The sequence below is a fragment of the Protopterus annectens genome, chromosome 2.part1, assembly GCF_019279795.1.
Source record: "Protopterus annectens isolate FY-2018-M chromosome 2.part1, PAN1.0, whole genome shotgun sequence".
In the NCBI taxonomy this organism is placed as follows: domain Eukaryota; kingdom Metazoa; phylum Chordata; order Ceratodontiformes; family Protopteridae; genus Protopterus; species Protopterus annectens.
In genome coordinates this window covers 1,093,454,441-1,093,471,545 of record NC_056729.1, presented here as the reverse complement: position 1 = coordinate 1,093,471,545, position 17,105 = coordinate 1,093,454,441, and the positions used below count along the sequence as shown (strand labels likewise).

Genomic DNA, 17,105 nt, shown 5'->3' with positions numbered 1-17,105 from the left:
CCTCTCTTCCTGCCGTCGGCCATGGCTTCCACCTCCTCTCCTCCTTCGGCCAACAGTAGCCCAATTTCCACCAGCACCCTGTTGGCTAACAGTACTGGTGAAGGTTGTTGTTAACCCAGGCCTCGACCGATCCGGTATGTAAATATTTACTGGTGTCCGCATGAATAATTTGGCCAAGTTTTACGTCAGATGCCCTTCCTGATGCAACCCTTCCCATTTATCCAGGCTTGGGACTGGAACAAAGAAATGCACTGGCTTGTTCATCCCCAGTGGCTGGGTTGTAGATAAACTCAAAGTACTGCTGCTTAATGCTAAGAGTCTAAACATGAAACTGCACTTCTTGGAAGCACTCCGTACTTTGGAAGATGCTGATGTCTGTGCAGTCACTGAGACATGGTTCAAAGGCATGGAAAGCACCCCAGCCATGCAGGGCTACAGTGCCTTCCATGCATTCTGACCACAAATTGTACATGAAAATAACCAAAGCAGGAGGTGTATCCATCTTCGTTAAGGATAAGTACACCTCTAGACTGGTCAAACAGTATGACTCTCTTGAGCTATTCCATATCCAATTAACTATAGGCAAAGCTCCCTACCACATCATAGCTAGCTATAGGTCCCCCACCATAAAATAGGAAAAGCATACGGCATACCTAGACTTATTGGTGTCACTTTCCATATAGCCCAACACCTTACTCGTAGGTGATTTTAATTATCCTACCATCGGCTGGGAAACATACACGACTGCAAACATGCTGGCTCAGAGGCTCTTGGACTTTGTCAGTGTAAACACTGTGGAACAGTTAGTCAGCACACCCACAAGAGGCTCAAATGTCCTGGACATACTACTCACTGACATGGGAGAGCATAGCCCCCCCCCCCCCGTGTGATGTCGCCCCTGGTAAGATCAGACCATAAATCAGTCTCATTTGATGTAATTATAAGACCAGATACCCCATCAAGCTCAAAAATGCTTAAGAATCTTTAAAAGACAAATTATTTTTTACTAAGTGATGGTATAAGAAGTTTCAAATGCCCCTCGAATACAGATAACAGGGACTCCTATGCAGAGGTGTACACCAGTGCCCTGTATAACTACTTAACCAGTTGTATAGGATTAAAACCAGGTCTTGCCGAAAAAAACAAAAATACCTTGGTGGATCCCTAGTATAAACAGGCTATACAACAAGAGAAAGAAACCTGGCTCAGCAGAGGAAGAAATCCATCTTGAAATTAAAGAAACAAGTTGGTGATCTTGTCAAGTCCTCCAAAGCTAATTACAAAGTAAAAATAGCCTCCCTAACTAAGTTTAATCACAAGGCATTCTTTAACTATGTCTGAAATCTAAAGGGGATACCTAGTTATGTGGTGAACTGTTTGTGGATGGCACCACCTGCACTCAACCAGAGGTAACAGCTAACCTACTAGCTGACAGATTACAAGAAAACTTCACACCCCTGTCCTCTCTAGTCATCCCCTAAAGTATGCCTGCCACCATTTCTCAACCCATTATCTCAAAGGCAGGTCATTGTTGCACTCTCCAAAGCCAAGAACACAGTATCAGTGGGACCAGACAACATCCCAGGTTGCCTTTTAAACAACTTAAAATATGATCTAGCAGACCAGCTCAGATTCTTATTTAACCAGAGCCTGTGAACTGGGTATGTTCCAGCAGAATGCAGGACAGCAAAATTAATCCCTCTGCACAAAGGGGGACCATCAAACGACCCTAGGAATTATAGACCCATAAGATTAGACTCATCTACAAGGATATAAAAAGAATCATTCTGGACCTTATTAACAAGGACATAGGTAATCTTCAAACTCTGGACCCAACCCAGTTTGGATTCGTTAAAGGTAGATCATGCCTGTTAAACATGGTTGACTTCGAGAAAGTCAACAAGACCATGGATGAGGGAAAGACAGTGCATACCACCTATCTTTATCTATCCAAGGCATTTGACACAATCCAGCACTCCAGTATTATAGAGAAAGTCTTTAATTTGGGTATTAACCCCTACATTACCAGATGGATAGCCAACTGGCTCACTGATAGGACACATATTGTCAAAGTGGGTGACTTCACCTCTAGAAAAAGACCATTCACCAGTGGCATACCACAGGGTTCTGTGCTGGGCCCCTTACTGTTTGGAATTTATTTCATAGAAGTCCAGGAAAACTTTGACAGCCTGTGGCTAGCAAAGTTTGTTGATTATTGCAAACTGGGAACAATCACTGAGTCCCCCAATGATGTCAGTATACTTCAGGCAGGGTTAACACAGGCAAATGATTAGTGCCAAAGCCACAGATTAAGGCTAAATGCAAAAAAAATGCATTATTATTTCCTTTGGGAAAGCTGACATCCCTGCTAATTACAGTATATATACTGCCTACGTGTAGACCCAGTGGTACATAATATGAGTATTCAGGTTGATGGCAATCTGAACTTTGACCATCACTTATCCACAGTAATAAAGAAATCCTTCTATGTGGCACATCGTACGAGTAAAGGCATCACATCTAGATCTAAGGATGTTATAATTCCATTATACTCGGCCCTCATCAGAAAAATAATTGAGTACAATGCTCCTTTTTGAGTGAACCTCACCAGGCACCTGCAACAATTGGAGACACCTCAGAGGTTTCTCACCAAGACATTACAGGGTACACATAACAAGTCATACATGGGAGGGAAGAAAGCCCTGTCACTATATTCTGTCTCCTACAGGTTGCTAAGGGATGACCTGTGCCTGACTTAGAGCCGTATCTGACCCGGCCCAGATGGAAATGCTACACATTCATAAATCAAACTGCATGAGGGTCACTCACTCCAGGGATCGCATTCTGGCTTCTGAAATTAACAGGTCGTGCTGGTGAGATAGATATATTTCTCAGAGACTGACACTTCTCTGGAAAAAGCTTGCCATTCATGTGAGACAATGACCCTCTTCAAACCCAGCCTAGATCAATGGATGGGTGACTGCAGATTCACTCCTGGGGTGGTTCCCATGTCCCTCCTGGACAGAGGAAGTCGCTGTTAACTACCATAGACCCTTACCTGTGTGAACTTCACTCACCTAAGCACTGACAATTGGGACAACTTGGGATAAATAGGGCTAGGCTTGCTAGGGCTCTAGGGCCATTAGCTTAGTAACCTTGTATGACCCTATGAACCTATGTTAGAAGAGTATAAAAAATGGAACAAATCAACAAAATTACTTAGAAATGTAGAAGTGATAAAAGCAAGGTACAGTATCAGAACAGACCAGTATCTGTTGTACACTATTGCAAATAATAAACTAAAAATATCAGCCCGGCAGAAAAACTTAAAAGACACACAGAAAGTAAATTAATCACCACATCATTCCATTTACCTGTCCCCCAACAACTATCTTAATAAATGAACTACCGTTTATCTGGACTGGGCGGCCGCAGTGGTGCAGCGGTTAGTGTTGTCGCCTCACAGCAAGAGGTACCCCAGTTCGATCCATGGCTGGGGTGCCTTCGTTGTGGAGTCTGCATGTCCTCCCTGTGGTTGCATGGGTTTCCTCCAGGTGCTCCAGTTTCCTCCCACATCCCAAAGACATGCTGTAGGTGGATTGGACACTAAATTGGCCCTAGGCACGAGTGTGTGCATGTGTGTGCCTTCTGTGGAAGGTTGGACGCCGGGCTGGCAACTCGACACTGTAAAACTTCACTGCCAATCATGAGCGGACAGGTGATCTGCTGTGGCGACCCCTAACTGGGAAAAGCCGAAAGAAGAAGAAGAAGTTTATCTGGACTACAAGGATATGCACACTGTCAGATGCCAATGATAAACCAGTTCTATGCACATTTTCTCTTTGAAGTCATACTGAATCTTTTAGCCCCATACATAATTAACATGATGTTTCTCTAACCACTTAATCTGAAGTAGTTACTTCATTTGATCTGCAACCTGTGGGTGTCGGATCCGACCTTGGATCCGATCCGGCAGCTTTCCAAGCTCCAAGATTCGAGCTCCTAGCTCCTCCCCCGTACCCATAATCCCCTACTACCAACCACATTACCTCAGATCGTTTTTTGCCGCGGCTGAAGAAGCTTCCTTGTGAAGAGCTCCTGGCTGGGTGAGATCATTGCTGGTTTTTAAACCAAATTTTCATTCAAAGTTGTCGTGTGTGTGTTAGTTCCCTTTTTCTGCTTCTTGTGCTAGTTTTGGTCCCTTTCTGTTAAATTTATTACTAGTTTATCTTCACTCCCCTCCCCCTCCTAGTGTTTGGGTGTGTGTGTGAATGATGGCAGAAGGGACTAAGGCCATTTTTTCGAAATGTACTGAGTGTGGCCACAAGCTTTCTCCAGCTGATGGCCACACTCAGTGCGTTTTGTGCCTGGGGGCAGCACATTTGTCAGAGGCCTGCCAAATCTGCGCGGCCTTTAACCCCTGGGCACTTCGGGACAGGAAGAACAAGCTGATCCTGGCGGGAAAGCTCCCCCAGGAGTCGGCTTCTTCTTCCTCTCCGCTCGGCTCCAGCTGCTTCGCAGCTTGCGCCGCCTATCCCCTTAGCTCTACCCGGGACTCAACCTCCCTCATCGGGTTTGAGCTCTGGGGAAACTAGTGCCTCTTCCCTTAGAGAGAAGAAGCACAAGGATAAGGATGGACATAAGTCCCACAAAAGGCGGGCCGAATCTCATCCTTCGGCTCCACCAGCAAAACTACTTAAATCTCCCTCGAGGGTCTCCGGATCCCCCTCCTCTCGGCGCCGTTCGCCCTGTTTTTCGCCGGAGCCGGAGGAGGAGGATATGTCTCCCTCGAGAATTTCGAGGCGGCCCTCCCGGCCCGCCTCTACTACTTCATCTAGGTCGACCTGAAGCATCTCCGAAGCGGATATGGATCGGATGATGTGTCGGTTCTTACAGACCCAAATGCAGATGGGGATGCTCTTGCCTCCCCCCCCCTCTGGGGGGGAGTGCAGCCCCCATATTTGCCCCGATCACTCCTTCTCCAACTCGCTGGTCTCTGAGTCATCGGATCCAGGCCCTTTCAGACCCGGGGAATTGTCGGCACCGATAGCGGTGGTCTCTTCGATGCCGACTATACCTTCGAGCTTGTCGGACCCGAGCTCTCGGGGCCGAGGGCTGAGCGTCAGATCCGAGGGAGTTGCTGTGTCTTCGGCGCTGTTGGCGTCAGAGCACACCTCTGCCTCGGCTCCGACTGCATCGGCTCCGACCCCGATCCCTTCCTCGGATCCGAGGAGATTGCTCTCAGAGGCTGGCGAGAGTGGCTCTCCTTCGGCTTTCGAGGTAGTGGAGAGGGTACTGTCGAGGTCCTCCAGATCCCCGACCCGGGCTTCGGATCCACCCGTACCCCCACTGTATGAGGGTCTGTCTTCCATCATCCGTCCATCTGGACAGCCTGCCCAAGCCCTCCAGCTGGTTCCCATGGAGGAACAACAACCCGTGGACGAGCCCTCTTCGGACAGTCCCACTGAGGAGGTCCCTCGGAAACATCGGTGCAAAAGGAGGCACCTGGACTCCCCCCGATTCCATTACCACAGACACGGACTTAGATGATACGGAGGGTTCCCCAAGGTCACCCCCTGAAGATGTCTCCTTTGGAGACATCATGGAAATGTTGCGTATCAGAGCGGGGTTGTCAGCCCAAAAGCCCTCCCTTGATGAGTCCGTGTTCCTGGAGGCCTTTGAGGCAGGCCCATCTAACTCCTGGGTGTCCCCTCCGGCCGACCCCCTGGTGGACTTAATTACCACCAGGGCTTGGAAGGAGCCCAACACCATGGAGCCAATCCCTAGGCGCCCCGATAAAGTCCTCAGCCCACCCACAGATAGACCGTCTTGGGCCAAAGGAACCCCCATTGATGCTATGTTGGTGGCGGTGGCCATCAAGAAAGAACTTGCGCAGGAGAGTTCTTCGGTTCACCCGCCGGATAAGGAATCTCGAGCGCTTGACCGGATTGGGAAGCGGATGTTTGCTTCAGCGACCTTTTCCATAAGGGCGCTGAACTATATGGCACATACCATTAGGCTACAGCGAGACTTGATTAAAGAATACGCTGCAGCCCCCCCGGAGTCCATGTCGGTCCCAGACAAAAAGGTTTTTGAGACTCGAATGGCCACTCTAAAATCCATCTCCAATACATCTATGCGGCTTCTCTCCCATGCAACGGAGGGAGCCGCTAGAGCTAGCGGAGCCGGGGTCGTCTTGCGACGTCCCTCCTGGCTCCATCTGTGCGACTTCACGGACCCCTTCAAGGCATCCTTCGCGAACGCCCCTTTTGACGGTTCTGCCTTGTTTGGCAAAACTGTTCGCGACACGCTGGTCCAAAGCGAAAAGGACAGGAAGACGCTGTCTGCCGTCGGAGTCCGCTTCTCTAATCCCCAAAGATCCTTCTCCAGGAATCAGAGGGGACAAAAGAAGCTGTGGTTCCGTAAGTCTCAGCAATCCCATCCTGCTGCGGACCAGTCGTCCTCCAGAGGCAGAGGAGGACAAGGTGGACGCCGGCCCAGAAGCAGAGGGGGGCCGCGTAATTTCGGGTCTAGAGAACCTTTCTCGGACAGACCCGCACAGCAGCCCTGAGGGCTTGCCCGACTGTCCCTCTCTGGAGGCAGTCGGGGGGGCGATTGTCGGAGCACCTGTCAAACTGGGAGTCCCTTACAACAGATCGATGGGTGCTCCGGATCATATCCAGAGGTTACTCCATTCCATTCATAAACCTTCCCCCCAAACCCAGACGTCTCCCCGATGTCCCACCCCATCAAAGGGAGGCAGCGGCTTTGGAGATTTCAAAGCTGCTAAGAAAAAGAGCCATCCAGCCCGTTCCCCCAGACCAGTCCGGATTGGGTTATTACTCCAGGTTCTTTTTGGTGCCAAAGAAAACAGGGGACCTCAGACCCATCTTAGACCTTTCTGCCCTAAACCTGTTCTTACCCAAGGAAAAGTTCCGGATGGTCACTCTCCAATCAATTCTCCCCCTGCTGCGGGAGAACGACTGGATGTGCTCGCTAGACCTCAAGGATGCGTATTGCCACATATTAATGGACAGACAATCCAGGAGGTTCCTCCGCTTCCAGCTCAGAGCCAGTCATTATCAATTCAGGGTTCTTCCATTCGGCCTCACCTCAGCCCCCAGAGTGTTCACCAAGGTCATGGCAGTGGTTGCAGCCCACCTGAGACTCCAGGGCATTCAGGTCTTCCCTTACCTAGACGACTGGCTCCTCACCGCTACCAACAGGCATCAGCTCTGTGCGGCGAGAGATTATGCTCTGTCTCTGGCCCACAACCTAGGCATCTCAGTGAACATGCAGAAATCCTGCCTGTGCCCCACTCAAGCCCTAGAATTCATAGGGGCCAGGTTAGATACACGAATCTCCAAAGTTGTTCTAACGTCAGCCAGGCTGAACAGCTTGTCGTTTCAGGTGTTAGCCCTTCTTCTGAGCCCTGCTCCTCCAGCGGAGTTAGTCCTGAGGGCACTAGGGTCTATGTCAGCAGCGATCGGTCTCTCTCTTCATGCCCGTCTACGAATGCGCATATTACAATGGACCCTTTAAGTCCAATGGTCTCTGTCGATCCACCCATTATGCATGCCAATACCCTTGAGCAGGGTTTGCAGAGACTCCCTTCTGTGGTGGTTACAGGCACAGGAACTCAGAGAAGGGAGACCCTTTGTGATCCCCCGGCCAAAGCCACGTTGACCACGGACGCTTCTTGCCTCAGGTGGGGGGCGGCATTTTTCAGGCAGATCCGTCCAAGGCACGTGGACTTCCCTAGAGACCGCATTACATATCAACGTCCTAGAGATGAGGGCGGTGCTTTTGGCGTTGCAAGCTCTCCAGGACCTTCTTCCCATAGGGACTATTGCAATCTAGACGGACAACATGTCAGTAGTCTGGTATATAAACAAACAAGGAGGGACCAGATCTTATCCCCTGTGTCGAGAAGCCATGAGAGTGTGGGAATGGGCGATTTCCACCAACCGCTTTCTGATAGCAACGCACATTCCGGGACGGTCCAACATATTAGCGGACAAGCTAAGTCGAGTGTTCCTCACTCCATACGAGTGGTCTCTGAATCCATCTGTTGCAAAGCAGATCTTCCACAAATGGGGGTCAGCCTTGCTGCGACCTTTTCGCTTCTCCTTTAAACACAAAATGCAGCGAGTACTTCGTGATAGTTCCCCCCAGAGGGGAGACCCCCAGAGACGCTGTAGTCCAGGCTTGGCCTCCCGGACTCCTTTATGCTTATCCCCCCCTCCCACTTATGATGAAATTCATCCAGAAAGCCTGTCGGTTGGGGAGCAGAGTTATCCTCATAGCCCCATTATGGCCTCGACAGATCTGGTTCCCCTTTCTGCGGTCTCACAGTGTGGCTTCCTCATGGATTCTGGATCCCAGTCCAGACCTAATCTCGCACACAGCGGGATGCCATACCCCAAACCTGGTCAATCTCAAACTTGCTGCTTGGTTGATCCAGTTCCATTAATGGCTAGGACTCCCGGTATCTCATCCCCCGTTAAGGCCATTCTGGTGGCGGCTCATAAACCATCTACCAGGAAACTTTACAACAGTAAATGGAAACGTTTTTCCATCTGGGCCAAAGATAAAGAATTGGACCCATTTACTGTCCCTATTCCGACTATTCTGGACTTCCTTTCCCTGCTTTTTAGACAGGGAGCAAGTGCCTCCACAGTCAAAGTGCAGTTGGCGGCCATCTCCCATTTTCACATGGGCGGCGGCATAGGCTCCTTAGCATCTACAAAGTTGTGCAAAACCTTCTTAAGAGGCGTTTTTTTTTTGAAACCACCGGTCAAGACTGTGGTTCCCCCGTGGGATCTCACTCTGGTCTTACAAGCCTTAATGAGACCACCTTTCGAGCCTGCGGCGTCGGTTCCGTTGAAGTTCTTGTCTTGGAAAATGGCTTTCTTAGTGGCTATTACTTCAGCCAAGAGAGTTTCAGAATTACAAGCTCTGTGTATCAAGCCTCCACCTTATTTTTCACAAAGATAGAGTGTCCCTCAGGACTAACCCGTCTTTCTTGCCTAAGGTGGCTACAGAATCAAACATTAATCAATCGATAAATCTCCCTGTATTTTTCCCAAATTTTCACAACAAAGGCGAATACGTTGCACAAATTGGATGTACACAGACAACTGCTTTTACTTGCACAGGACTAGAGAGTTTCAAGTGGGACCAGTTGTTTGTTTCTTATACAAAATCAGCCATGGGCAAGGCAATTGCTAAAGTGACTGTAGCAAATTGGATCTGTCAGTGCATTATGCTGGGATACACTTCATCGGGGAAGCCAGCTCCGGTTGGCTTCCGTGCTCATTCCACAAGATCTGTAGCTACCTCAACAGCCTTTTGGTCTAGGGTTCCAGTAGACGATATTTGTTCAGCAGCTACCTGGTCCTCATCTCATACGTTCATTTCTCATTACAAACTGGATATGATTTCCAGGAGTAGGGCTTCTTTTGGCTCCGCGGTGCTTTGGAATATCCTTCCGTAAGGACCACCCAGGTTCTTATAGGTTAGCTGGGGACTCTGTCCCACAGGTTGCAGATCAAATGAAGTAACTACTTCAGATAAAGAAGTTATGTACTCACCATAACGTTCCATCTGAGTAGATACTTCATTTGTCTGCAACCGACCCCCCCTGCCATCCCCCGAACCTCGGGAATTTTTCTGATCATTCAGAGTTGGTTTCTGTCTCGAGTTGGTGAGGCAAAAAAAACGATCTGAGGTAATGTGGTTGGTAGTAGGGGATTATGGGTAGGGGGGAGGAGCTAGGAGCTCGAATCTTGGAGCTTGGAAATCTGCCGGATCGGATCCGAGGTCGGATCCAACACCCACAGGTTGCAGACAAATGAAGTATCTACTCAGATGGAATGTTATGGTGAGTACATAACTTCTTTAAAAACCCTGGTCCTTTCCCCAGAAGATCTTAGAAGGACCACATATATGCATCTAGCTAAGCCAAACAGAAAGATTTGGTACTGGAGATCTTTGAGTAGAAGACAACATTTAATAGACAACCACAAGTAATGATAATAATAACTGGCCATGGTACAGCAGTCAAAATCAAGGAATTAAAAAAATGTATTTATTTATTTATTGACCGGGAAAGTCCACTGGGTCAGAAACTCATTTTCAGTGGAGGCCCGAGGAGAAAAGCTCCCCAAGTAATCATATATTGTACAGAACAAATACATAGTGAACGAGATATACATACATTAGCATAGGGTGGGGAGTAATGGTATATAGTTAATACATAATTATCAGATTATATGGATACATAACATAATTTCAGTCACAAGAAAGTAATCATAATCATTAGTAAATTGCACATATCGTAGGTAGGAGAAAGAGTCATATAGAGGAGGAAGCAAATAATATAACGGAAGGTTAAAGAGTAGGTAGTTAAAAGGTAGTTAAAAAGAATGTATAAAACTAAAAATGATGGCTCTGATTGCTTATGCTACATTTGTTTTTTTTGTGTAAGAATACAGCCTTTTTCTACTTGTAACTGAAAAACTTACAGTGTTGTGACAGCAGTAGCAGTTTTATCATTAACATCAGGGTTGCTAAATAGACTCAGGAGATTGTAGACCATTCCATAGTTTACAGAATTCTGCTGAAAGTGTTCCATTACTGCCACCTGGTGACCACAAATGGTTTTGTCTGAGCTTTATTCAGCGCTTGCTTTGTTTATATAACTTGTGAAAACAGGCAAGATATGCATCTGCATGGAGAATAAATATTTTTATTTTATTTTTTTTTTTGTTTGAATTTCCAGGAAGTCCGTGGTAGGAGGAATGGCAGCAGGTGCTATTGGCCAGTTTGTAGCCAGTCCAACAGACTTGGTAAAAGTACAAATGCAAATGGAAGGCAGGAGGCGATTAGAAGGAAAACCTCCAAGGTAAGATCTTACAGTAATACCATGCTCTGTGTAGACTTCATTTTATCCTGAACTACAAGACCACATCTTCAAATATGAGAGTACTCCATTACAATTATGAAGGCTTGTAAATCGGATGAGATAAAAAGGGAAAAACAGTAAAAGGGTATTAATAACCAGTGGAAACCAGATGTGACTGAGTAGCTGCTTTGGGATTATAGTATACTTAATATTCCAAATGCAAGGTGTTTTGGGTGGCTAATGGTATATTTTTTACTGTTCTGAAAGGGTTTGCTTGTTCTTGTAATTTAATAAAGCTTTTATTGCTTTGATGTTAAACTTGTGGAATTAATAAAATTGTTTAAAAACATGTACACAACCTCCTGAAAAACATGTATTTGTATTGCATCGATATACTGAATTTGGGACTATGCTGATACAGTGTGAAGTGAACAGGCTGCTGGGCTGAACCAGCTTTGAGATATACAAGAATTATCAGCGAATAAACTTTCAAGTTGACTTAAGTAGATAAAAAAAATGGGTACAGCTAGGTAGATGAGAGTTGTGTTATGTGGTGCCACACCCGTATGTCTAAAACATCCAAGGTTCAGAAATTAAGCATGCTTCTTTTATTGAACTGTTCATTTTGATGTTTTTGACTTGATAAACTACCTGAGATGTCTGTACCTATTTTCTGTCACAGCTTAGAACAATTTGATAGCAGAAAAGGTCCCCATTGTGCCCTTTTCACTTGTAGTGTTTGAATAGGTGGTTATTTTTCTAGAACATTATTTGCATGTATTGCATGGAGCATTGTTATTATATACCAGTATCTAGAAAAAGGCAAAATCAGTTAATAGCTTCTATAGGGTGCAACCCAATCTTAACAAATGTTAATCAGCCCATGCTTCACTTGTTAAGATCACCCATCATCTATTGACAAATACATAACAAGGTAAACTTTAACCCACTCACATTTATCTCATCCCTTAAAAACTGCAACTGGTCCCCACTATGGTATTTCAGATGTTCATCGTGCATACAGCTGCAGTAATCACATATGGGTTTTCTGCCGTCAGGCAGTCCCTCGGTCGGCCGAATTCCAAAGTCTTGGTCCGGCGTCGGTTGTCGTCGCTTTCTCTTCTGACGTCACTGAGGCCAGAGTATATAAGACACAGCCGACGCCATGTTCTCTAGTCTTTTTTGCTGCGCGGTGCCCGAAGCAGAAGCAGTTCGCAAGTGCCGGTCGGCCAGCTCCTGAATTACGAAAATTTTGGAAACCGAAGTCTTCGTTAAAGCTAAGTACCCCGTTGAAACTTTTCTTGCCTCAGACCGATGTCAGAAAAAGTTAATAATTGTATTTCTTGTGGGAAGCAAATACCGCATAAGGATTTCCATTCCCTCTGCATACCTTGTTTGGGCCCAGACCACGACGTCTCGGGCTGTCGCTTTGCGCTACCTTCAATAAACACACTATTAAGCGTCGGCTGAGTTCGCCCAACATTACTTTGGTAAAGCTTTTGATTATAAAATGTCGCCGGACACTCCGACTACCGTTTTGTCCTAAAATGCAAGGAAAAGGACCGACACGCGAGGCCCGGTCCCACGACACCACGCCAAAACAGGCTACACGTGGTCCGGTTCTCAGCAAGACGCCTTTGCAGTCCCTGGCTACCGACGGCACTCCTTTGGCAGTGTCCTCTGTACCCGAGACCGCTGGGACCTCGGCCCTTTCCCAGACTACAACCGAAGCCTTTGCTAATGTTGAACCTACTAATGTGGACAGGTCCACCTCCACCCATGGTGTATTTAGGCCCTCATCTTCTTTTCAATTAAGGCCTTTACTAAATCCAAAGCAGCCAGGCATCCCACGAGGCCTGTTGCTCAGGGCCCATCTCCAGGTCCCATGCCTAAAAAACAGATGCTTAAAATGGCTGAGGATTTAATTACTCTTATCAGAGGTTCTCAACCCCCTCCAGACAAGAGACCCAGAGTGGAGGAAGATTCCCCCTCTTCTGATCAGGGATCCATTTTATCAGAACATTCTGATGCAGAGGAACACTGTACTCTCCTTTTGAGGATTCGATGCAGAACAGTCCATTCCTTCTGTATCCCTCCTGAGGATTTTTCCTTTGAAACCTTGCACACCTTGAGGGAACACTTCCATTGGGAAGGCCAAGACTTTTCAGATTCCAAGAAAAGACTTAGGGAATTTCTTTTGTTACCTCAACACAGACCTCTGGCTATACCCCCTGTTTTGGACATACTGGATGATGTCTATTCGGAGGCTTGCCTTAACCCGGATTCTCTGCCTCCTGCACCAGTCAAACCTGATAGGTATTACAGAGTAGCCAGCTCTCACCAATTTCTCTTCAAAAGCCATAATGCTGACCCTGAAACCATTTCACAAGGCCCCAAGGGATTGAAGGCCTCCACTGCCAAGAATCCACTTCCTGCAGAAAGGGAATCAAGATCTTTAGAAAGGTGGGGTAAAAAGGTATATACCTCGCCACCCTAGCCATGAGGGCCTTAAATTGTCAGTTTCATATGCTTAAATATCAACAGTTCCTGTTATCACAATTAAGGAACAAAATGTCTCAACCTGAACAACCAGATTTAAAGGAGTTACAGGATATGATGCATAGTGCAGAGCAAGTGGGTAAACACACTTTACAATGTGGTTATGATACCTAGAGGCTTCAAGTAGAGCGGCTGCTACGGGATCAGTCATTACAGACATGCTTGGCTTAGAGAACAAAACTTACCTGATCATGTGAAAGCTAAACTTCTAGATGCTCCTTTACAAAAGGATGTGCTGTTTGGTACTAATGCTGAGGAGATATTACGGAAAATGGAAGAAAAAGCCAAATCCATGCAAACTGTCAAAACCTTTTTCCAGGTCCAACCACCACCCTTTACCCGAAATTGGCCTTCAACGAACTGGTCGTTTCCACCCACTCACAACCCCCAAAGAGGTAGATACAGACGCACAAGGGGCAAAGGGCAATCACAATGATCATATAGAGGATGACAACGGCAAACTCCAGCACCAAGAGGTGGCGAGGACAGTGCACAACAATACAGGAAGCAAACCCAATGACTCCCTCATTTCCATGCCAAGCACGTCTCAGCTGGCAGCACCTTTGGGAGGAAAGCTAGCATTATTTGCAAACAATTGGCATATTGTCACAACAGACAAATGGATCCTGGACATTATAAACAGAGGCTACAAATTTCATTTCCACACTCTTCCAAAAATGAGAGGCATGCCAAAACTGTCACAGAATCAAAGGGCAGAGGCACAACTACAAATTTCAAAGCTCTTAAGCATGAGAGCTATTCAAGAGGTACCTTCTCACGAACAAGGTCAAGGTTTTTATTCAAGGCTTTTTCTGGTACCAAGGAAAGGAACCGACTGGAGACCCATTTTGGACTTATCCATCTTAAACACATTTCTACTCGTACCAAAATTCAAGATGCTCACATTACAGCAACTTCTTCCCATGCTGGGCAAGGAGTTTTGGCTGGTAACATTGGACCTCAAGGAGGCATACCTGCATGTCCCAATCAGACAAAGCTGCAGAAGATACCTCAGATTTCTTGCAGGTTCAATCCACTATCAATTCTCTGCATTGCCCTTTGGCTTATCTACTGCACCCAGAGTATTCACAAAGTGCCTGGCATCAGTGATTGCCTACTGCAGACTTCAAGGGATACAAATTTACCCTTATTTGGACGACTGCCTGATCCAAGCGGACAGCAAACACATACTTCTGGAACATCTGGCATATGTGACACGGTTACTGCAGTCTCTGGGATACACAATCAACAAAGAGAAATCAAGGCTAACACCATCTCGGAAAATAACTTTCCTGGGTGCCAACTTGGACACAAACACCCAGATGGCCTACCTTATGCCAGAAAAACAAGGGCAACTATTTCAGTACTTCAAAATACTAGCAAAAAGTACCAGGCTTACTGCAAGGAAAATCCTGCAGGCTCTGGGATTCATGGCATCTTGCATTCTTTTAATCCCATTTGCAAAGCTGCATATGAGGAAACTTCAGTGGTACCTAAAAAACCTATGGTCTCAACACAGTCACAGTTTGGAAACAATAATACCAATAATCCCATGTTTGCAAAAGGAATTTCTATGGTGGGCCCAAGCATGTCAAACAAACACAGGCCTCCCATTCTGCAAGCCTCAAGCAAAGCAAGTTATCACAACAGACGCCTCAGATTACTTGGGGCTCACATGACGGACAGGTGCATCCAGGGCAAATGGTCCCAAAAGGAAAAGCACCTTCACATCAATCAAAAAGAAATGCTAGCAGTAATAAAGGCAATTACAGCTTTCAAGGACTTCCTGCATCCAGGACAATTACTGATAAGAACAGACAACACCACAGTAATGTGGTACATAAACAAACAAGGAGGAACACATTCATACCCTTGTGCAGACTAGCCATGACTCTTTGGAACTTGGCTCTGGAATGGCAAATCGAACTTCAAGCACAGTACCTGCCAGGATTGGAAAACACGCTGGCAGACAAATTAAGCAGAAATATGACAGATCCACACGAATGGAAGTTACATCCTCAGGTGTTTACAGAAATAACCCAAGTGTGGGGGAGGCCAGACATAGATCTTTTTGCCTCCCACAGGAATCATCAATTGGAAAAGTTTTGTTCGAGGACCTTCCATCCAAGGGCCTGGAGAGTGGACGCCCTTTCATTCAGTTGGACAGCATGGACAGTTTACGCATTCCCACCTCTGCCTCTTCTGCCCAAGGTGCTTTTGAAAGCAAGAACAGACAGACCGAAGATGATACTGATTGCTCCAGATTGGCCAAGGCAACACCGGTACCCACTGCTGAGGAGCCTAACACATACTCCTCCCTGGTCCCTGCCTCTAATGCCTCTTCTGCTGACTCAGCACAGCTACAAAACTCTTCACAGTCAGCTGAAAACACTCAATCTCGCAGCATGGAAAATTCCTTAACACCACAACAGACCCTGCTCTCCAAGGAGGTGCAGGATGTCATTTTGGAGGCCAGAAGGCCATCTACTAGAAAAGCTTACTCCGCAAAATGGAAGCGGTTTTGCTCATGGAATGAGAAAAAAGGCCAGGACCCTAGTAAACTGGACTTGCCTCAGGTATTACAGTATCTAGCCGAACTACTGAACAGTGGACTTTCATTTTCTTCCATAAAAATCCATGCCTCAGCCATTTCTGCAGAATTCAACACGGATCCTCCTTTATTTTCTCATCCACTCTTACGACAGTTCCTCAGAGGGGCTAAGAATATAAGACCACCAAGGAAACAACCAATACCAGCTTGGGATCTTAATTACATACTAGAAAAATTAACATTGCCTCCTTTTGAACCAGCTGCCTCAACAGATTTGCAATATTTGTCCTGGAAAACTGCCTTCCTTCTGGCTATCACTTCAGCTCGTAGAGTTTTGGAGCTACAGGCCCTCATGGCGGTGCAGCCCTTTCTCATTTCTCATCAGGACAGGGTTTCCCTTCGTACCAACCCATCATTTATGCCTAAAGTGGTATCCAGGGTAGCTTTAAATCAAGCCATACACCTTCCTACCTTTTATCCCAATCCTCAAAACAAAGGGGAAAGGCTGCTACATTCTTTAGACATCCATAGGCAGCTACGTTACTATTTGGACAGAACAAAGTCCTTCAGGAAATCAGAACAACTCTTTGTGTCCTATGCTGTAGGGGCTCAAGGGAAGCCAGTTTCCAAGCAGACTATTTCAAAGTGGATAGGCCACTGCATACGGTTTTGTTATTCCTATCATGGGAAATCTGTTCCTACAGGTATCAGATCACATTCCACCAGGGCCACAGCTACCTCTACAGCCTTCCTCAGAGGGCTTCCTACCAAAGATATTTTGGAGGCAGCCACTTGGAGTTCTGTACATACCTTCACAAAACACTACCACCTGCCTTTATATTCCAGAACAAGAGCAGGCTTTGCCACTGCTGTTTTGCAGGGCATTCTGGCTCAACCCAGTTCCTCTTAGTACCCACCACCCTGTGCGTAGCTTTGGGACTCTACCCATATGTGATTACTGCAGCTGTATGCACGATGAACATAGTACAGTTTTGTACCTACCATAAATGTAGATGTTCGAGTGCTAATACAGCTGCAGTACAGGTTTCCCTCCCTCCTTCCCCACTTGGTAAAGACATGGGGCCTAAC

At 46.6% G+C, this 17,105-nt stretch overlaps 1 protein-coding gene across 1 annotated transcript in view; it reads left to right on the top strand.

Moving 5' to 3' along the window:
• The window catches only part of SLC25A27 (solute carrier family 25 member 27), a 319,725-nt gene that overhangs the window by 155,056 nt on the left and 147,564 nt on the right, over nucleotides 1-17,105 (top strand). Inside the window, exon 4 of the mRNA XM_044062637.1 lies at nucleotides 10,784-10,906. Within this exon, the coding sequence (XP_043918572.1) occupies nucleotides 10,784-10,906 (123 nt within the window). The remainder of the gene's footprint in view (nucleotides 1-10,783; nucleotides 10,907-17,105) is intronic.